At 40.6% G+C, this 22,621-nt stretch overlaps 4 protein-coding genes across 4 annotated transcripts; 1 reads left to right on the top strand and 3 right to left on the bottom strand.

Annotated features, from left to right (window-relative positions):
• Positions 1-381: 381 nt before the first annotated feature.
• atad3 (ATPase family AAA domain containing 3) lies at positions 382-5,877 on the top strand. The gene is made up of 16 exons (XM_034869253.1): positions 382-722; positions 1,237-1,313; positions 1,586-1,687; positions 1,795-1,854; positions 2,096-2,165; positions 2,293-2,458; positions 2,735-2,804; positions 3,141-3,296; positions 3,395-3,451; positions 3,527-3,652; positions 3,756-3,880; positions 3,994-4,045; positions 4,178-4,248; positions 4,374-4,541; positions 4,900-5,008; positions 5,149-5,877. The coding sequence occupies exons 1-16, from the start codon at positions 527-529 to the stop codon at positions 5,605-5,607; spliced, it is 2,064 nt and encodes a 687-aa protein (XP_034725144.1). The 5' UTR covers positions 382-526; the 3' UTR covers positions 5,608-5,877.
• Positions 5,878-6,664: 787 nt separating this feature from the next.
• On the bottom strand, positions 6,665-11,263 carry LOC117943288 (transmembrane protein 240-like). Its single transcript, XM_034869315.1, has 4 exons — positions 10,851-11,263; positions 10,511-10,616; positions 7,934-8,142; positions 6,665-6,812 (listed from the first exon to the last, which is right to left on the bottom strand). The coding sequence occupies exons 2-4, from the start codon at positions 10,594-10,596 to the stop codon at positions 6,673-6,675; spliced, it is 435 nt and encodes a 144-aa protein (XP_034725206.1). The 5' UTR covers positions 10,597-10,616; positions 10,851-11,263; the 3' UTR covers positions 6,665-6,672.
• A 935-nt stretch (positions 11,264-12,198) lies between these two features.
• ssu72 (SSU72 homolog, RNA polymerase II CTD phosphatase) lies at positions 12,199-17,195 on the bottom strand. Its single transcript, XM_034869303.1, has 5 exons — positions 16,922-17,195; positions 15,831-15,974; positions 13,721-13,860; positions 13,431-13,549; positions 12,199-13,139 (listed from the first exon to the last, which is right to left on the bottom strand). Exons 1-5 carry the CDS (start codon positions 16,999-17,001, stop codon positions 13,038-13,040), a joined length of 585 nt encoding a protein of 194 aa, XP_034725194.1. The 5' UTR covers positions 17,002-17,195; the 3' UTR covers positions 12,199-13,037.
• Positions 17,196-17,987: 792 nt separating this feature from the next.
• Positions 17,988-20,326, bottom strand: fndc10 (fibronectin type III domain containing 10). Its single transcript, XM_034869283.1, has 2 exons — positions 20,037-20,326; positions 17,988-19,861 (listed from the first exon to the last, which is right to left on the bottom strand). The coding sequence occupies exon 2, from the start codon at positions 19,691-19,693 to the stop codon at positions 18,659-18,661; it is 1,035 nt and encodes a 344-aa protein (XP_034725174.1). The 5' UTR covers positions 19,694-19,861; positions 20,037-20,326; the 3' UTR covers positions 17,988-18,658.
• Between the last annotated feature and the right edge of the window lie 2,295 nt (positions 20,327-22,621).

Here is a 22,621-nt window from a genome sequence, read left to right as displayed (position 1 = left end):
AACAAATGTTCTTATGGCCATGAGCCACTATGCACAGTCTCACAATCTTACAGAACAAAAGGACAATTATCAGCCAGCAATGATGTTTAAGAAGAACGAACATCCAGGTTTGAAGTCTAAACATTCCTCCAGTCAACATCTATTCCTGATGGATGCGCATTGCTAGACAAGGAGATACAAAGCATACACCCCACTTACAACCTGATGTAACCAAACGAAAACTAGTCCTTTCCTGTGAATTGCATCTATTATGACCCTCTGCGGCTACTATACAACTTTGGGTGGGACTTACGTGAATGACCTCTGCTGAAGACGGTTGTTGGAACAGCCAATGAGAAGAAGAAGTACTTGTTACCAACCAATCGTCGTTGCAGTTATTCAAAAAACCTGTAAAATCTGCTGCACATGCGCAGAAGATTGCGGCATGACACGCGTGTAAGGGAAGTACAGTGACAGGTCTGGAGCAGAAGCTACCTCTAGCTCCACATAGAACCGGCTTAACTGTGCTTCATTCATTGTCCTTAAAATGTCGTGGCTGTTTGGTTTGAACAAGGGGCAGCCTGAAGTGCCTGCTGGTCTCCCGGTTCAGCCCCCACCACCACCGCCGCCGCCGGCCGGAGGCTCCAGCGGCGGAGGAGATAAAACCAAGGACAAATGGAGCAACTTTGATCCCACCGGGCTGGAGCGAGCTGCTCAGGCGGCCAAGGAGCTCGACAAGTCCCGTAAGTTTGTTGCGCACGGCCCGTTAGCTCAGCAGAGGAACCACCTGAATATAAGAACATTAGTACACACACTAAGTCTTGACGCTCCAGCACCCAGCTCCTCTCTGGTTCATGGTGGTGGTCGCTTCAGTGATGCTACAGCTTAGGTAATGAGGCCCACAGTCCTTGGCCAACACACCGGTACATACACCGGTACATTTAATTTAATCTTTCTTCAGTGGTTGTTTGCTTATGCGAACAACGTTGTGTTTCTATCACCTTTAGTCAATCTACTAGACTGTGTTCAAAGGTCATCACCTTGCAATCAGGCTTCAAAATCCCAAATTCTACTTGTTCCACATACATGCCCACCGAATGTATCTCGTTTTGTGCTTATGATTTAAGCATTTGCCATTACCGTTTTAGCAAGATGATGTAGAAAGAGGGACAAAATTCACCGACAGACAAATAGAAAATCTCCATGTTTAAAGCCATTACATCTTTTCACTGCCTCTCTCCTCCCACACCCCTCCAGGACATGCCAAAGAAGCTCTGGATTTGGCTAGAATGCAGGAGCAGACCACTCAGATGGAACATCAGAGCAAAGTGAAGGTACAGCAGACACACACACACACACTAAACGACTGCTTCTCTCTTCATCTGCTGCAGGACACCAGTGCTTTTTCAGAGAATTAAGTTGACTTTGACAGTGCTGCATCAACTAAAGAATATGTTACTAATCAAGTCATGTTACCGGATGGATAATGTTGTTGAGAGATGCAGTAAAGTTGCATTGAGCATCCGTTGCAATGGAGTAAAATGTTCAGCAGTGTGTTAATTGGGTTTAATAGATATTTGCATGTTTTTGTGCGCCTCTGTAACAGGAATATGAAGCAGCAGTTGAGCAGCTCAAAGGTGACCAGATACGAATCCAGGGAGAGGAGAGAAGGAAAACCGTTAATGAGGAGACCAAGCAGCATCAAGCGGTAAGAACAGCAATACTTTTCCTTTTCTTTTAGTATATTAAAAACAATTGGAAGAATGCTGCTGCGGTTTGAGTTGAATTGTGACAGTTGGTTGTTTTCTGCTACAGAGAGCTCAGTATCAAGATAAACTGGCCAGGCAGCGATATGAGGACCAACTAAGACAACAGGTGAAGTTATCTCCCACTTTATTTCAAAATAAAGTGCTTTAAAATGAGACTCGGCGGGGCACCCTGGTAGCTCAACTGGTTGAGTGTGCGCCCCATGTACCAAGGCTCAGTCCAGTACTGAAGTGCCCCCTCCCTATCCTGTCTACAGCTATCTACAGTCCTATCAATTAAAGGCAATAAAAGCCCCAAAAATACTCTTTAAAATGAGAAACGGCATCATAATGTTTTTTTTCTCCAACAGCAAGCCCTGAACGAGGAGAACCTTCGCAGACAGGAGGAGTCTGTACAGAAACAGGAGGCCATGAGGAAAGGTATAGCACTATAATACGCTAATGACAGGCTATTTTGGAAGATGTTGAGCGGTGATTAATGTACTACAATGTACTGTGTGTGTGTGTGTGTGTGTGTGTGTGTGTGTGTGTGTCATGGTTTTAATAGCGACAATAGAGCACGAGATGGAGCTGAGGCACAAGAACGAGCTCCTGCGTATAGAGGCCGAGTCTAAAGCACGGGGCCGTGTGGAGCGAGAGAACGCCGATATAATCCGCGAGCAAATCCGTCTAAAGGCTGCAGAACACAGACAGACTGTTCTGGAGTCCATAAAGTAAGACACACTGACTCAATTCGATCTCACACTGTAGTATGTATAATGTTGAGGATTATATAAAGTGTACTGATGGATCTCGGTGTCCTGAATCATGCAACTAGTCGAAACTGAAATAAATACCAGTAAATATCAGCAGTTCCCCCTCAGGATAAATAAAGTTCTATCCATAGTCTGTCTTATCGTAGACATTTTCAGTTTTGTATGTTATGTAACAGTTGAATCTTGTAAACGCCCCAAAAGGCATGCTGACAATTGATGTGTATTTGCTTTTAGGACTGCAGGTGCTGTGTTTGGAGAAGGATTTAGAACCTTTGTTTCAGACTGGGACAAAGTCACGGCCACGGTGAGATTTCTGTTTCAGTTTACTGAAGGATTTTACTGTATATTAAATTCATAATAAGAGCTGAATTTGCCACAGATGGAAGGACAGACGTTAGATAAATACAAGTACTGTTAAATACAAGTACCAACATTACAATCCTTCTGTCACACATATTTGCATTTGCTAGTATAATACCATTGATGACATCCTATTATGGACAAAGAATAACCAAATGTTTACATGTAAAAGGTTTGGGATGATGTTGGGCGACGTTACTTCTTCTTGACGTTAGAAGTATTTTCAAACAAAACTTTTAAAGTTATTATAATATTGGGTAACTTTTCATTACATCACCAGGTGGCAGGACTGACCCTTTTGGCTGTGGGAGTTTATTCTGCCCGAAATGCAACAGCGGTGGCGGGACGTTACATCGAGGCCAGGCTCGGGAAGCCGTCCCTGGTGCGGGAAACCTCCCGGTTCACTGTGGCAGAGGCCATCAAGCATCCAGTCAAGGTAGCCAATTAGCAATTGATCATTTTGCTAATTATTTTACCTGCAGATTTGAATGTGCTAATCATACTTTTTCCTCTCCCGCCTTCTGAACTAATTAGATGGCAAAAAGGCTGAAGAGCAAACCTCAGGATGCCCTCGAGGGAGTTGTGCTCAGTGTAAGTGGACTACAAAATCCTTTACAATGCACGTAACCAGCATGCATTTTAAAGTTGCATTCTTCTATCTATTAGCCTACCCTGGAAGAGCGCGTACGTGACATCGCCATAGCAACAAGAAACACAAGGCAGAACAACGGCCTGTACAGGAATATCCTCATGTACGGCCCTCCAGGCACAGGCAAAACTCTCTTTGCTAAGGTATAACCGAGGACTGAACAATGACTGATGCAAACATTCACATACAGTATATGTAAAAAGATACTTTGTCTAACTGTGAGGCATTTCTTTTTCATTCGAGTAGAAGCTGGCAGTGCATTCTGGGATGGACTACGCAATTATGACTGGTGGTGATGTGGCACCCATGGGCCGTGATGGTGTGACAGCCATGCACAAAGTGTTTGACTGGGCTGGCACAAGTCGACGCGGGTAGGCTACTTGTTATTCTATCAGATGGACAAATATACAAACAACAATACTGTCTATTCCAGATATAATATCAACAGATAAAAAGGCTATCATGAGTTTTTATCCTGTTACAGACTTCTGCTTTTTGTTGATGAAGCTGATGCATTCCTTCGCAAGCGGTCCACTGTAAGTTTACATTTATTCAATTTCCCAGAAACCATGGATAATTTTCTCTCAAAACATATTTTCCTACCCTTTTATAGTCTCCTCGACTTATCTTTAACTACAAAATGTGCAATCTTTACTTTGTTTTTGTAGGAGAAGATCAGTGAAGACCTCAGAGCCACGTTGAATGCATTCTTGTATCGCACCGGAGAGCAGAGCAGCAAGTAAAAATGATTAAATTCTGCATAACTAAAATGTACAATGATCTTCACTTTAATTTGACCTTGCCTATACAACCTTGGCTACTGCGCACCTTTTAAGCTGCTTGATTTCTTTGCTTTTCTGGCAGGTTTATGCTGGTGTTGGCCAGTAACCAACCAGAGCAGTTTGACTGGGCCATAAACGACCGTATAGATGAAATAGTGAATTTTGCACTGCCAGGTCCCGACGAGAGAGAGAGGCTGGTGCGGTTGTACTTTGACAAATATGTGCTGGAGCCCGCCACAGGAGGGAGGCAGTGAGTACAGCCTCCACACAGCAGCACAGCAGTTAAAACCGGGCACCAAGCCACTGCACACTATGGATGCATTATAAAACCAGTAATTAGGCTCAGTCCACCATGTCTTACACTCACATGTAAATGTATTCATTCATTTTTAGAGATTTTGATAGAGTGAGGGCTGAGTCATGGCTGTGACAGGATGAGTATTAGATTCACACTCTTCTGAGATGTAGGTCATTAAACATCATGCTGGGCATCTGGGGCCTTTAAATTTGTTTTGGGCAGTTGAAGACAAAAAAACTGGCAACGTATTGCACATAAAACAGTAACTTACCTTTGTCCCCATCTCGTGTGTGTGTGTGTGTGTGTGCAGGAGAATGAAGCTTGCACAGTTTGACTATGGTCAAAAGTGCTCAGAAATAGCAAAATGGACAGAAGGCATGTCAGGAAGAGAGATCTCTAAGCTGGGTGTGGCTTGGCAGGTATGTTTCCTGTAGTCTTTTTGAATAAAAAAAGCTATATTTCACAATACTTTTATTTGAAGAAAATGCTACAAGATTTAGATTTTCGGTAGGTAAATTAATCTACAAAACACATGTTGATGACTCATTTTCTCTTGTAGGCGGCAGCATATTCCTCTGAAGATGGTGTCCTGACAGAGGCTATGATTGATGCTCGAGTAAAGGACGCTGTCAAGCAACACCTTCAGAAGATGGACTGGCTGCATGGAGAGGACGAGGCTCAGGCCAAGAGCCTCACACCTCCCACAGCTGGAGGGAAAGGCAGCGGGGGGAAAATGGGCTTTACTCTGCCCCTCAGTGAGGCACCTGAGGCTCAGGAGGTGATCGCTCCAGTTCTTGAGATAAATTTGGAACAAGCAGGTGAAAATATAACGCCTCCTTCAGACAACGACCAATCAGCAGAAGGTAAAAGTGCCACCCCAACTGGACAGGACTGTAAAGATGCTGCAAAAGAGGCAGAGAGTTTAGCCCAGCCTGCTGCCCCCATTGACAGTGAGAGCAAGCTGGAAAAGGAAGAAAAAACTGGATCTTCTCCTCCAAAGGACGGAACTCCAGTTTGAGTCATAGATTTGCTCAGTGGGGCAGTGTTCTGTCCTGCCTCTAAAACTAGTCTGTCACACTATGTCTAAAAGTCTGTTGACTATCTGTGACAGAAGATGAGTTCAGCAGGTAATCAACTAACTATACAAAACACAAAAGACTCTTTGATTCTAATATATAATGTAAACATTGTAAGTGTACTTTCATGGAAACCAGACCGTGTGTCTGTAAGTGTGAAATGTCACAGTGGAAATCATTAAACGGATTTGTGTTTTGTACAGTAAAAGTTCTGATGTTATTGGGGCAAAATGTTGTATAACCCTACAAAATCTTTTTATAACATTGTTTTATCTACACTCTTTTATTTATATATATATTTATTTTCTTTTAATAAGAGACATGGTATAGCAACAATATACGTAGTGGCAGAGGCGTACGCAGAGACTAGGGGTTAAGATTGGATGAGGTGGTGATCCCGTCCTATAGAGATCCACATGGGATAGCAATAATTCACAGTAATGGCCAAGGGCTTTAGGAAGCTTCTTCTACAAACCAAAGTCAAGGGCATGAAGCTGTCCTAGGTAGAGAATAGGCCCCACGATAACCCTCCCTGTCAGACATTATAGGATGCATTCATGTCCTATGATGTATGGCTTCACATAAAGAAAAAACAAGCAATGTGGTAATTCCATTTCTGCTTGATTTATAAAACATCAAACCGCTGCACTGAAAAGCTATTAACTGCAAGAAATACTCCTTTAATGAAAACCTGAAGGTGATATGCACTGGAGGTCCCCAGGCGAACCTTTTTAAAAGTTTTATTTCCAATGTTGCAACAAGGGTTTACTGGTTAAAGAGGAACTCCACCAATATTTAACATCCTATTCTGGTCTCAGGTCTTGGGAAGTACGGCTGCCTTTGTGAAAAAAAAGTTGTGTAAAGACCTTTGTGGCTCCAAATGGAGCCGCTCAAAATCTGATACGTCGCTTTAAGTGATGACACTTGAGTCAGTGTCGGGTGGGGCTGAAGACTACAAGATTGAAAACGAAAAGTTATGGAAAGAAAGCCCACAGAAACTACTGAATTTAATCCACATTTTTATCTTGATGGTCATTAATGTCAGGGTACACATCTTGTATTAGATCCAACGTGTTTCCTGTGGAGTCCTCTGTGTGTCGTGGATGAAACTGCCTGAACAACGACCTGAATGACCACAAATCCACATCTGGAAAAAGAAACAAGGAAAGTGGGCTGGTGAAAAGCTCTTGAATTGGTGTATGGGTGTGAGTGCAAGGGGGAGGGATAAATGACATGGATAGTAAGGAGAGAGGGGGGGGAACATCTCATTTTGATTGCATCAGAAAGAAATTTATGGATGTAGTCAGGCTCCACATGTAAAGCCTGGTCATGTGTGTATGAAATAGTGCGTTCCATTTGTACTCAGAAGTCCGATTTTTTTCAAGGTCAAAGTCGGAAAAGTCCCCTGAACTCGGATAACCAAGTTGGGAACTTGAACAACCTGACAGTACAACATGGCCAACATGGTTGTGCCGTGCATCAACAGTAGTGAAAGACGTAGTAACATCGAGTTCATTAAAGCTTCTGTCTTATTTGTGTCTCACTAAATCAGTCGTACACACGGTCCTGTCCAACTTAAAAAAAAAAACAAAAAAAACAGCGTAATCAATTGTTAACAACTTCTATTGCTAACAACGGCCAACCTGGCTAGAGCTTGCCCCGCAGTGAAAATCTGACTTGTTAAATGAATCGCAACCAACTCAACGTCATTCCCACCTCTGGCTTCGGAGTTCTGAAGTAAATGGACTTCACTGTAACCCCCTTGTGTGTCATTTAGAAGATAACTCCGTTTGGTTAGTTTCTTTATTGCTTAGTTGACTTCACTTCTGTGTGGGCTCTAACTTCTCTAGCTTTTTATGTTGTACTAAGATTTATTCATTTGTCATTTGTTACCAAAATGTGGAACTTTGTTAAAGAAATGTTTGTCTTTTGCTACTGTGTTCTTCTTTTGTTCCTGACAGTTACTCAGAGCTATTATCACAGGAAGAGGGAAAATAAGTAAGGAGGCGGAGGAGGGTACTCAAAAAAAAGTTAGGTTTTTGTGTGCTCTTTTCTATACATCAAAGAGTAGAAAGGCAACCTTTTTTGTCCAGCAAAGAATGAGTTTGCTGTGACATCAGGCTGGACACGTTCACTTACAAGAATGCCATAGCTTAAATATACAGTATAAATGTTTTATATACTGTATAATCACTGCAAAACGCCATTCTATAGGAACCCATACACTTTCCCACATGCAAGTTCAGTTTCAGTTGACTTCTTTCTCACCATTTACTTGGTTTGAAATCCTGTATTTAAGCCATGAGTGGCAAACTCCGTGCAGCCACTGCAGCAACGAGCTGATGTAGAGGCCCAAGAGCAGTCCAACTATCACATAAATCTCCTGCCGGGCCATGATGTCACTTACAACGTAGTTTTCTCTGGATTCCATCATGGACTCGGCCCCATTATATGGAACAACATGATAGACTTGATGCCTGCAACACACAAAGCAGAAACTAGTGGTGTGAAATTTGCACACAGAAAACAAAAGAAAAGAAAATTAATGCATAATTCTGAAAGCTTCCCACCCCTGTTGTACAATACCAGTGTAGGAATATGCATTTGAAATATTATGTATTTCCAAAATGCCAAGTTTTCAGAATAAAAAACTAAACATTGTTTGTGTAATTACACAAAATAGATTTCTTTTGATACAGACACATGAGTTTTAGGATCCTAAGTATAAGGGTTTTTCTTGAGCCATAATAATGTGTATAATCGTTCATCTTAACTCGGGTGTCCCACAGGAAATTGATTAGCAGAGGTGTTAGACCAGCCTGATCCTGATACATCTTGTCTTGTAATCAAATTAATTAGTAAATGACAGCCTAAACAAAAGCCACAATAATTGAAAATATATATATATATATATATATATATATATATATATATATATATATATATATATATATATATATATATATATATATATATATATATATATATATGTAGATATATATTTGCCTTTCCCGTGATTAACGATTTCTGACCAACCTCTGCTAAAAAAGCACTGATGAAAACAATGTTACCTTAAAATGCAAACAATCATCAAACTTTGAATACTTTGTTTACACACTTTTAATGCTGATGATAATTTAATTTAACAGTTAATAATTTTGGAATTCTTATTACCAGAGTATACAATATTAGATAAAAGCTTCTACACTAGATGCCTATCTGACAGTGCTATTGTAAAATTTAGGGAAGATATTTCAACAGCATTTAACTCAATGCCATGCTTTAATATAACAGAGGACCTTTATGTTAACCTTAGTCCCTCCTAAATTGATAATTTTGTGCTATGGCCTACAGACGACTTTAGACTCCCCCCCCCAAAAAAGATGATGAAGCCAAGGAAACTAGCCCCTCGGTATAACTCCCAAACTCGCAAAATAAAACAAATCTCGCAAAACTTGAAAGTAAATGGCGTTCCACCAAACTGGTCTGAAACAGTCTGAAAATCTATAGGAAGGCCCTCAGAAATGCCAGATCACACAATTACTCATCACTAATAGAATAATAATAAGAACAACCCAACCCAACGTTTCTTTTCAGCACTGTAGCCAGGCTGACAGAGAGTCACAGCTCCTTTTCAGCCATTTATTCCTACAGCACTGAGTAGTGATGACTTCATGAGCTTCTTTAATGATAGAATTTGACCATTAGAGATAAAATTCATCATTCTTTACCCTCAACTTTTAACGATTCACCTTTAAACACAGTAGCGCTAGAAAGAACAACAAGACCTGACATATACTGCTTCTATCCTATAGACCTTTAACAATTAATTTTAAAGGTCTCTTTAGCTGAGCCATCTACCTGTCTCTTAGACCCCATCCCAACGAGGCTGCATAAAGAAGCGTTACCCATGGTTAACACTCCAGTACTATATAATCCACATGTCTCTATTAACAGGTTATGTAAGGCAGTTGTTTAAAGTAGCTGTGTTAAAACGTCTTCTGAAAAAACCCCACCCTCAATCCTGAGGTCTTAGCCAACTATCAACCCATATCTTACCTTCCCTTTCTCTCCAAGATGCTTGAGAAGGTAGTTGCTAATTAGTTTTATGTTCATCTACATAGTAATAGTTTCTTTGAGGACTTTCAGTCAGGATTTAGAATGCATCATAGCACAGAGAAGGCACTGGTGAAAATTACTTATGACTTTCTAACTGCAGCAGACAAAGGACTTGTGTCCGTACTTTCTGAGTAGATTTAAGTGCTGCATTCGACGCCATTGACCATACCATCCTGTTACAGACATTGGAACATTTAATTGGCATTTAAAGATTAAACTAAGCTGGTTTAAGTCCTATTTACCTGATTGATCTCAATGTGTTAATGTTAACGAGACATCCTCGAGGTACATTGTCTATAACAGCTGGACAGAGATATCATTAACAGCTGGCCTGTGTGACCCCTGGGGTTTGACAGGTCGTGGGCTAAACACAACCACACACCATCTAAAGTCACAGAAACCAGAGGGAACAGGTGTGGGTGTTCTCCATCCCTCTGCATCAGCAGCACATAGTCTCAACATCTCCCACACAGAGAGTGAGCAACTCACTCACAAATTCTGAGCTAAAAAGCCATGAGATAAATAATCAGGCTTCATGGTGAGAAGTCATAATAAACACAAAATTTGACTTTAAATTGCAGTAGCCTGTTTGAGCTAATTGTCCATTTAGCTTAACAGCAACTCACAGCACCCATTAAAGCAAGTTTAGGAATATAAGCGGCGAGTATGTCACTCCCCACATTGTAAGGACTCATTCAGGAACGTTACAGCTGGATTGTATCTTACCTCCCACAGGTGCATGCGCAGACACCGTCCGCCCCTCGCACTAACGGGAGGATGAAGTTGTGAAAGTGGCCAAAAAGCGCGTTCATTTCGGTCAGAAAAGTCGGTCTGGAACAAAACAATAACAAAAGTCATCTCAGATATCGCTACACCACAACACTGCTTCCAATATTCCCAAAAACCCAAGGTGAAATACACGTTAAACTGCTTATTAACTAGCTTAATGTTATCGAGTTTAACTGTCGACGGAAAGCGTTAGCGTTAAAACCTTTAGCGTAATATCCGGAAAATTAGAAACATTGTGGTGCCTTCATGACCATACTCTCGTTGGCGTTACTTAATAGTTGGTGCTCATTCAAGATAAGAAGACGGGGAGACTGCTGTCCTACCTTCTCCGTCTGACGTGTTCAGCTGTGCAACACCACCGGGGAAAAGTCGGTGATGGATTTTCCCAGTCACAAGTAGTAACAAATCATTGTTGTTTTGATTAAAATGAACAAAGTTACCATGGTTACTATTATCTACCGCAACGCGTTAGCAGAACAGCACAACTATTTCAATTAAAAACATAACGTTAGCTTTTCTTTTCTTTTTTTAAACTGACGGTCGCTTGGGTAACGTTAACGTTAATCAATTTGTTCAGGATAATTTGTTGAGGTAAGAAACCCTATAAATCTTACCTCGTAATAATTAGCCTAATATGTAGCGTTAAGCCAGCTTTAGCTCATTATTTACGTACTGTTAATGTATGCAGATTAAAGCCGAGGTCACTGTGTAGGCTACCGACAGTCACCTAACATTGGTGTATTTTATTAACGCCTAGCAACCATGGAAGAGAACGGAACGGAAAGGTACACCCGGGCAGCAAATGAGCGTTTCCTAGGATGGCGAAGTTTTGTCTCTCTGCCTCTGATTAGAACTCGTTGCCGCCAATCAGAGTCAGCGTAGGGCTGGCCATGCCTTCGCCGTCCTAGAAAAAGAAAGGAGGAAAAGAAATATCGCAAGCCCACGTAAGAAACTAATTTTTTTTTTTGGTATCTAATATTTACAATTATCCTTGTGCAGAACTACATTTTACTTATTTTACTTTATTTTTTTGAAACTTTGTTGCCGGCTGTAGATGTTTGTTTGCTGAAGTTTTGTTTTTGCACTGAGGAGTAGCGCTCCTATTTTATCTGTACAATGACAATAAAAGATATTTAGTTAAACATTTACTGTTGAGTTTTTGCATTTTCAGTTAGTGTACTACAAATTGGTGAACATTGACAAGTAATGGCAACTTCGATTACCGTATTTAAAAAAAATTGTTTAGGTTCTATTTTAACAGGCAAAAACATTTAAACCAAGTCCTCATGTTTGGCTTTGGAGACCTTTCTGTAAAATAGTTTTTAAATAATCTTAGTTGCCCCTGCTTGTCCACAAATATGTCTAACAATGAATCCGACGTGAAAATAACCTGACAGCTCTATCAGCTGACGTGAAAATGGTTAGCTTGTCAATTTTTCCATTTACCAATTAAGGTTAGATGGGAGAAAATGCTCCGCTGCGGCGACCACTGATAGTTGCCGCCGAAAGAAGAAGTTCTAACTTAATAGTGGTTAATTGATGTATCAGAATGCTAGTTAACAATAACCATTTGCATAAAACCCATCATGAACTAAGACAAAGCAAATAAAGAGCCACGAGATTTCTTTTTAGAGAGGTTTCTTTCTTTAGAGGATTCATATGTACATACAGAAAAATCAGGCACTCTGAGCTGCGCTCGCAGTTTGCAAATAATTACAATGCTTCAATTCTTTAACATTTACAAAAAAAAAAAAAAAAAAAAAATACTACGCCCTGAAAAATGGCATATCCAAGTTTAAATATGAATCAACACATTATATTGGAAATACACTGGAGGAGAGCCTTAGAGAGGTCTAGGTTTGGTTATTCATTATTAGCCACTCACTTAAACTTTATCCAAACTAATCTACAACACATGGTCACCCATACACATGCATTCAGTTCAATTCATTGTCCCATTCCTGTCCGACCCAAAAATACACATTTACACTGTCCCGGGTCAGGAATAAAAATCTGAATTAAATATATAATTTGCCAAAAGCAAAAGACAGCATTAATATGCTGTTCTGAACAAAATCAAAAGGAACTGGTAAGGGAGTTGTTGAATCAGGGGTGTGGGTGTTAATGCCTCTCCCTGAGGAGACATGGTCGAGCTATTTCACTGGACTGGGATTGAGGAAGGACCTCCTTGGCCCGACCTTAATCCGGAGAAATAAAGGCAGAGCGAGAGCAGCAAGTCCATCCTCTGCATAGAGGAACGACCCATTATCACCAGCAGCCACTTTTAGGTCCTGACCCAAAAGTGTGTGTGTGTTTGTGTGTAGACACACAATGTATTGTGTTGTGGCATAGACTGTGTATAAAGAGTGCTGTAGATAACTGAGGAGTAAGAAGTGTTTGTGTGTCCATATTGTTTGATTGCTTGTGATCCAGGTCTGTGTTTATTGCAAATTTCTATTGTGTATCAGTAGAAACAGACAGTGTGAAGAAAAGGCCTGTTGCTCTTCTCCTCAAACTCTTGTATGAGCTCATCCATTTCATCCTCCATGTCCTCAGTGTGCTGGATCTGCAGGGGCGAAGGAGGAGGAGGAAGCACATTAAACAGCCTGAATCCACATCGCATCTATTTAGCACCGGCAGCATTTTCATTAGGTGACCAATGAATCTATCATTTTGGAAATATACTGTATGGAAGATTAGGTCCACTTAAGAACACCCTATTTGTACTAGTTAAGTAGATAGCTATACTGAATGCTTTTTTATTATTAAACCATAGTCATAAATAACAGTGTTTGTTGTACTATGCCCTCAGTGTGCCTGTACAACAGCATTTAAGAACCCAGTGGGAGACACTCACACATTGACACAGCTCACAGATGAGGAAGGCGCCCAGCGTGGCTTCCTCGTGGTTATCCTGAATGTCTACATTGATAACATGGACAGGTTGTAGAGTCTCCTGTTCTCTTGAATTCAGATCTGGGGAGCAACAACAGATGAAAGAGAAAGAGTGAGGTAAAAAGTAAAAATTTGGGCATATAGACAAAACATTGTGGGGTGTAAATGTAATTATAAAGTGTTCTTGCAAAGGTCTCTGAATTACCAACTATATCCCTTCAAAGATTATACATTCATTTTGAGAAGCCTTACCCTCTAGTACTTGGTCATAGACTCTCTCTTCACATGTGATGACCAGGTCAAACTTCTCCTTGCAGCTTTGAAAGCGCTCGGGCTTTGATTTGATGCGCTTGTTGCGGTCCAGCATGTGCAGGATGCCATTCTGTGTGTATCTAAAGAGTTGGGAAGTCAAGGAGCACAGCAGGAGCGAGAGACACACACTTCAAGGTAATACAACACACTACCAGAGACAGGATTGCAATGCCTGCCAAGACTATGATACGGTAAGATATTCATTTGTCTGAATTAGACTGCATATTTTGTTTGCATTGTGGGGTCCACCCTGGATGGGTATCAAGTGTTTGTATGACAAGCTACAGCACCCTCTAGTGGTGTCTGAAAAAACTACCACCCAAGTGGTCTGGCGAAACAGAAAAAAATAGAAGAATGTCATTTCAGAGTAAACAGGAAATGTGAAACGTATGTTATTATCAACAAGCAATTCTGATACAAATACTCCATGTTTCAAAAATGGAACCAAAGTAGTCCATCTTGCTGCCCCTACATGGCCACCCTAGAAGACATTGCCAAATATAGGCTATAAAAAAAAAAGACCAACCACCATGGTGAATTGTCGATAATAGTGGACTATATTTTTAAGAAATCCATGCAAAGTTGCAAGAATACAAATATTTTTGTAAGAGGCAGTGTGTACATTTTCTATTTACAATACATTGGGATTGACAAGGCAGCTGGTGTACAGTTTGTAACAGCACCTTTGACATGCAGGAATACAGACAACCTACCGTGGGTTGGCAAAGTTTACACCTGCAATACATTATCATCATTAGCAGTTCAAAATTTGGTGAAGCACACATATATTACTTTTAAGCCTAGACGTTCAAAGGAGGCCTATTAAAAGAGAATAACTCGAGATGCCCTTGGACATGCTTAACTTCTAAAAATAAGCCTATATTTAGCCTAGTCTTTAATTAAACAAAGTAATTAGCTGAAGAAAAATGGGAGATATTCCAGGAATAAATTAAGCCTTAAAATATACCAACCCAGGGAGCAGGTTTACCTTTAATCTGCTAACTGATATTGGCAACATAGATTTCTTAAAGTTCATCAACGAAGACCAAAAATACAAAGTACTTATTGACAGGAACAATAAAAAAAAACATAACCGTGATGAACTTAAAGCTTGACAGTTTTTAAATTTGTAAAGAAAATGCAATGAAAGCTATTACAGGTTTCAAGGCTCCAGCTCCAAGACATTACAGGACTTTTGTAACAGGGTCCAAAGATTTGAGTATACGGTTTGGTGGCGTGTGTATTTATAGTCTCACTAATGAGGACCCACACAAGTAATTAATCTTCATTTGTTGAACTTACTTTATTAAACTTTGGGGTACTTTAGTCAATATCTTACTCAAAATTTAAGATGCAACTCAGAAAGCCAGTTCTTTGAACAGGGAAACAGCAGTGATGTTTAACTTTTGTGATATGCTCCACTAGGTTTGTTCAGTCAGTGTTGTCACTTTTCTCCACTGTTTCTCTTTGCTAATGGGAGTTCTCCAGTGGTTTGATACTTTGCCTTTTAGTTTTAGTGTTGAGTTACAGCAATTTACCAGGTCAGAAAAAAGATAATATTTTTGTCTAACGTGCTAGTGTTACTCATCCTGCAAAAATATCAAATTGAGAAAAAGAAGAACATTCATATTTTAACATAGAGAAACTGCCCTAGCGAGGAAGAGTGGTAACATAACCCTTGCAAATACTCCATATAAGCTAGGATTTTAGAGTTGAATATAGAGGTAAATCTGATGGTCTCAACAATAACTTATGATCTTCACCAAATTGCACTTACTGTTGTATTGCAAATGCTTTTTCCACCCACTGTATATTACAGGTTTAATAACAAAATATATCTAACACATTTTAAAATCCCTGCATGTGATTTACCCATCGGTGCAGTCCCATCTGCTGTGCCGTTCAAACGCCTTCACACGTGGATAAATTCCCCTAAAGATAGATATCCAAACAAGATACACGTACATACGTCATGTCTACTTATCTGGCTCCCAGTATACAGTATAAACGTGTGTGAGTGTGTTTGGAAAAGTGAGTGAGAAGGGGATACAGTTCCTTGTCCTTGCGGACCAAGTCGTTGTACATCTGTACATATGTCGTTTTGAAGTCATACACATTTGGCTTATCCGGGGCAGGACCAGGTAGCTTCACATGAGACCCTGTCCCAAATGAACGCACATCAAATCCACGTTTGCTGCAAAAACGAAAAAATGACAAGACAGTAAATTACATAACATTTCTAACATCAGCACTACACAAGAAAACATTACACAAGAGCCAAATGCAGCATCAGCATCTTTTCACAATTAAGTAAAAGGTATCCAATGAAGTCAGCTATTGAAATTGTTTTCTTACATACGTTTTAGGTGTTATGTATAACATGGCCCTGTTTTATGTCACAGGCTAAATTAGGACACTAAAGTGCAAAGGCCCATTTCACCTTGACCCCTGCTACATAAGAGATTTACCTTTTCTTAATATAAAAACATTTAGAGAATTTTTTATTTTTATTTCAGCTAACCACAAGGCTATTTTGGCTTGTAAATAATGATTAGACAGAAGTGCACTGCTTCCCACTGACAAAAAAAAAGAAGCTATCAGGGAATGAGATCAAGTGTGACATATCTGAAAGTCCCACTCCAGCAAACCTATTTGGTTTGAAATTAATCCATAAAGACAACCATTGTAAATGGTGTGTGGAAAAATTGACTTGTCAAAGCGGCTAAGCCACCCGATGTTGCACAGGCTGCAGTTGCTCCCTTCCGGAATATTCCCTCCAGGGGGGCGCTCTAGTCTGCATGTGGGGAGAAGAAAAAAACACAAAAAAACCCCACCAAATTTGGGTCGGTATTTTGCAACCCCTGAATCTGTTTGAAAACAAAATCTGTGTGGATATTTACTTTAGGTAAACGCAAACATGAAACCTAGCTAGCTAGTCAGTAAGCGTTGAAAAGTACGCCCTAGCCCGTGTGACACTCGAAAGGAGCGAGTCCATTGTTAACTGCGTTGAGGCCTGAAGGACTGTCTGCCACCGTGTCGGCTTGACTTGTGACCGGCTCAGGAAACGGCTCGATAACGCGCAGATTTGGTTCACATCATTGGGGTTTTCCTTTTGTTCTTCTCCCGGCGGTTCATCTTTACCTGAGGATACTGTGCGCTTCCATACTGCGGTTCTGGTTGCTCGAGCACACAACCGCTACTCGCAGCGGGTGGCTCGGCATTGCGTCTCTCCGGCTGAAACTAACCGACACAAGCTGTCAGAAACTATACAGAGGTAGTTTGTTTGTTCCCTGAAAAAAACAAGACCCCTTTTGTTACGCTAACTAAGAAGACGTTTCGAGGTACAAATGCTGTGCGACTGACTCTCCTCCTTGTGATGCAGGAAGTTAAAATGGCGGCGCCCCGTTAGCGACTACGGCTTTATGAGTGATGTAATTTGAGGGCGGGGTTTCCTACTAGTCACGCTGAAAAATGTGGCAACGTAGACTCAACGTTAATAAACAGAAATGGGACTTTCCTTGAAAGACTCTTTACTATTTACTACATTAAAATTGGCCATGAGGGCACCCGGAGCATTTTCCAAAAATAGGTACACATTTTGTGATACACATATGAGTAAGCAAATAGGCTTATGCTGCTGCGGAAACAAAACATTGTGAAAAACGCAAAATACAAAAATAACCTCGACATAGGCCAAGTTGACAACGTGTTTGTGTTAACACTGCAGACACAGTGCGTAGACTTATCTTGATAATATAATTTCCCCTATTTATATCCATTAATCAGTTCTGAACAGACAACTGCATATTTTTACTCTTCCTACAGGCTTCACAAAAGCTACCTCCATGATTTTGATAAGGTTCCCCACCATTCATATGTTACTTTATCTGTACAGTGTATTCAACAGCAGCAAAATTGTATTGTTTTACTATATCATATTGTACTTTGCTCTGTACACTCTTCCAACTGGACTTATTTAAATCATCTGATCAAGATGATGATGCATACCCTGAGATATCATTTTAAAATAAAAACAAAAAAGCTTAATAACGGGATCAAGCCCCAGTGGTTCAGAGAACTAGTGTCTGTTTATACCGATATCTTTTTAATTTCTGTCTGTTCTTTATTCCTGTAAATTGTCCAGGGATGTGAGGACAAACACATGCACACACTTTATCACACACAAGGAGAAAAAACAGGAAGGCTGTAAAGTATTACAAATGACAATTGATACTTTATTCACTAACAGCTGGACATTATGGCATTCTAACTAAAACTATTTGGCACAGTATTTGGAGATTATACACCAGATTGTATTGCCTTTCACAAAATGGTACAAATACTGAATGCAGAAACAAAAGCAAAACTAAACAGTTTGATGGTTTAGTCAAGTGGAAGAGTTGAATACAGTAAAGTTTTATTTTCCATTGTCGCAGCAAACAAGAAGACAGAACAAGTCCGGACACTTTCACGGGCTGCATATTTAGCAAAAACTGTTGTTTGTGATGCGCTCGAGCCATTTCATTAATTGTATATTTGTATAAGCTGCCAGCAAACAGACTGACATACTCAATCACAGACAACCTTAAACAAATAACACAGTAAACTACTGTATGATAGTAAATGTAGATTATCAGTACTTTTGGTTCAGTGCATCCTCGCAGAGGCTGAGAAAGGCATGTTATTTGCGGACCCACAGTAGTTTGTGCTTCAATTCAGTTGTAGCAGGGTATTTATATCATTATGTGGATGACTGAAAAGTAAGAATGCTATTATTGACAGTGAGTGGCTATGATTTTGAGATTAGATATGGTCGTCATTTAAGTTAAATGCAAGCCATTTTATTTATTAACAGTGCATCTTAGATTCAGTGTCACATCAGTGATGTGAGTGAGTGCGATAGGAGTATGTGTGCTGTGTCGTGGGGCTCATGATATTTTCAGTGATGTATGCCACCAGCAAGCAGATGATGACCAGCATCACGCAAATAGCTCCACCAACCGTTGTCATGGCGATCACAATGTCCTGCATCCCAGATGGTGGCAAGGTAAACTCTACACAGTCCCGCTGGTCTGCTTTCTGAGCTGGATCTAAGCGGGCCAGGGAGCGCAGGCAGATGCGGTAGGGGATGTTCTCATGCAGCTCAATCATGAGAAAGTCCCTGCAGCCAGATCCAAGATGGACACCAGCACACTCAAATTGAGTATAGCTTCCATTCCACCAGCAGCTTAACTCGTAGCCTCCACGCTTGTGTCGTCGGGCAGTGAAAGCAGTGTTTGATCTTTCCTCTCTTGTTAAATTTGTCCCTGGATCCCCATCGCCCTTCTGACCAGCTACAGTCTCTTTTGTCTTTACGTCTCGGCCAGTTATTGTGGATTCTCCCTCATGGGTCCACTGTAACAGTACACTGCCATTGATAAGAATATTTGCCACCAGATTCCTGAAAGACACCACTGTCCTGCAGTCTCCCTTGTGACACTTGTACCCAAACAGCGTGTGTCGAAAACACAGCTGGCCCCCAATACCTCCCTCAATCATTCGGTAGGCACACAGTGGTGACACCCCTTCCTCCAGGCTCCAGTTTGGTGCCCTGCCAGACCTTTCAGTTATCACAGTGGTCCTGTTGCCTCTGGTAGTGTTGAAAGAGAAGCTATTCACTTGGCCCATTGCCTCTTTTAGCTTACTTGGCCTACTTTTGTGGCTGTGACTGCCATTAGAACTGATGTTTGTCGTTTTAAGCCAGTTTTGGGTCCCCAAATGATTCCTGCCTCTAGCCTCTGATGAGGATGATGTTGTTGTTGTTGATGATGCTGTGCTGCTGCGATGAGACCTGCTGGACCCTGCTGTCTGGGGTAATGTGCAGAGTAGGAGTGCCGATAAGGCGAGCAGTGGTGGTCGTTTTTGGCTTTTCATCTCACGTCCTCTCTTCGAATTATGTTCTCTCACAGTGGATCAGATGGGCGAGGGTAGGCTACAAGGCGGGCTGATGTCTGCCATAAGATCAGCTCTGCCTCAGTGCACACGACCAAATCCGTGTGAAAAGGGAAAGCTCGTCCATGGGCGAGAGGAGCGGGTATGCATCTGCGAGAGAAAGACATAAAGAATATTTAGGTCTACCGACGGCTCCATGCCAGTAATAGATTCGAGTGCGAACTAGCAGCTTGCAGGATAAAGTTAATAAAGCCTAAACGATAATAAATGACACCCCGTGCAGTTTTCCACTCACAGACATTTAAAAAAAAAAAAACTCACTTACTTGTTTCGGTTGGACGAGAGGACCCGGCTATCGTGCCATCAGATTCGTTTTCGCCTTCCTGTCTGGCTTGACGTAAAGGGTTTGATTCCTGCTGTGCGAGAGTGCACGTGGAAGAGCGCGCGCCGCGATGTGCTTGGGAGCGTGGGTGCGTGCACAGAATAGATATTTGTAGTCATCAACAGTCGGTTTGTGAGTCATCATCCCACACAGTGCAGGTCTCTGGCAATAACGGAGAAAACAACCAGGGTCCTGACAACGCTCACGGACGGAGGACTTCAACCAAAACGTGCCTCCTACATGCTGCACCTGCAGGTCTCCCGCATCGAGGAAGAGTAGGCCTAGCAGATCAGAGCTGCAGAGATGTACAAAAAGACACCTACAGACAAACTACAAGTGTCACGTTTATCCTAATCTTGTGTTAGTTTAAATTTCAGTGTCCCAGAGAGGCAAATGTGTTGGAAAAAAATGTCCCTTAGATAAAGGTAATTTAGCTTTAACCAATTTAAGAGCAATATTAAATGTCTAGGCTATAATCGTCACTTTTACTCATTGTTTTTTCTAACATGAAAAAATGAACAGAATCCTTCTTTATTCAGATTAAAACTGACTCAAAATTTCCTTTTAATATAGAAGCACAGTCAACAGTTTTCTGATAGGACTTTTTAAATACACTTAAATGTTTAATCTTGGTGCCATATCCATCTTTTTCTGACCTCAGATTTGGTTATGCTTGCTGTGAACTAAGTGGTGCATTTAAATACAGTTTAAATTCCAAATACACAATTCATACTCATATTTTCACTTTAAGTGCAAGAACCAACAAGTTTTGATAGTTGCATCTGATGCCCCCCTACTTTCACTTTTGGTTGCATGGCATTCAACGATGACAGTTTGTATGTACAAATTGTCAGAGTTCACATATCCAATATATGAACGATATGTTATGTTTTTTTGGTGCAAATGGTAGAAATGGACAAGACAGAGACATTTTTTAATTTTCACAACAGGGGCATTAAGTACAATTCAATCAGGAGAGACATGAGTGCATTTATGCAATTAAGATTTATTGTACAGCTCAAATAAAATGTACAAAGTGGCGAGGAAAAGAGGCAATTAGACTGATCATTATACAAATCTTTTGCATATCTATATAGGGGTAGAGAACCATCAGATCCCCCCCAAGCTCTGGACTGGTCAGCTGGAGGAGATGACTGGAGGTGGAAGGGGGGGGTGGAGGGTTGCACACTTTGCTTGCAACGACAGCTGATGGCAAAGGGAGAAACAATTATTTAAAGCAGGGTTGTGACTCTGTGATTGGCCCTTGCCATTGTGTAACGATTCTGATTGGTTTAGCAGGAAGGTGGACACCTCCGACAGCTGATTCGAGTTAGGTTGAGCATTGATTAAGAGTGACGTCTTCCTGAAAGGATTTACTCTGAGATACATTTCCCTCAGGAGAGACTAGCAGCAGATATGCGACAGTTATACACAGCATTATTAAAAAATACATTTATTTGGATAACAGCTGAATTGATTTAGAAGTGCATTAATTAATAGTTAGGTCTTCCTGAAAGAATTTACACTGAGCTTCATTTGTGGGACAGAAGAATGTTGCTGCTGGTTTTTCCTGGGTTCAACTTATTTTAGTAATTGTGTTGTATACATAGAAAGGGCTGAGGATAGTAGCTTGTGTTTTTATTGGTTTATTTATTTTTTAATTTATACTGTTTATTGATCCCCAGTGGGGAAATTAGAATTTGTTGTATGAAACTGTAATGGGAGATCATCAGGTCATTTTACTTAGTCCTCTGATAGTGATAACTGAAACTCTACAGCCTCAAAAGTTAAATTATACCAAGACCTCTCTGGGCACAACTGTAATTTCTGCTGAATGAGGTTATAGCCATATGTTCTCTATATAAAATCATCATGAACAAAGAACATCTATAATGATTATTAAAAACAAGTTTAATCTCAGTCACAGTGGAGAACATGTATGAGCAATAATTGCCTTGTTCCAAGACAGAAACTTGGCACCTCAGGAAACAATTAGTACCAAGGGAGAGAATGAACAGCTGACTAGTAGGAGAAACAAATGCTGCATCACAGGGACTGACTAAGCTCCATTGGGCCCTTAAAGGTTGAAAAGGGTAATTAGTCAAATCCGTTGCGTAAATCTGCAGTTTATATTATATCTGATGGTTTGAAAGCTTTATTTTCATTTAGCTAAACTATTAACGCTATTAAAACTATTAACATTAGAATTACTGAACAAAATAGAGCAGATTGCTGGTCCTTCATAACATGCATTTCCAAATAGTTAAGTGATGATTTAGAATGAATAATTTAATAGAATCCGACTGTTATAAACACAACGAATAACAGCGACCCACACCTGTTGATGTGATTTTTCAAGTCAAGGAATAGCGTTGCATTTGCAGTTGGTCAGTGATGTGGAAAGAAAACAAGAATATGCTTGCCTCCACATGTGCACTCAATGCGTAACCTAACATATTAGGTTAAATTGACCCTAAGCCTGGTCAGCAAAGATGAAATCTTCGGTGTGATTGTCTTTGTGCATATAT

This window comes from Etheostoma cragini, chromosome 4 (genome assembly GCF_013103735.1).
Source record: "Etheostoma cragini isolate CJK2018 chromosome 4, CSU_Ecrag_1.0, whole genome shotgun sequence".
NCBI classification, from domain to species: domain Eukaryota; kingdom Metazoa; phylum Chordata; class Actinopteri; order Perciformes; family Percidae; genus Etheostoma; species Etheostoma cragini.
This window is presented reverse-complemented; position numbering and strand designations above follow the sequence as displayed.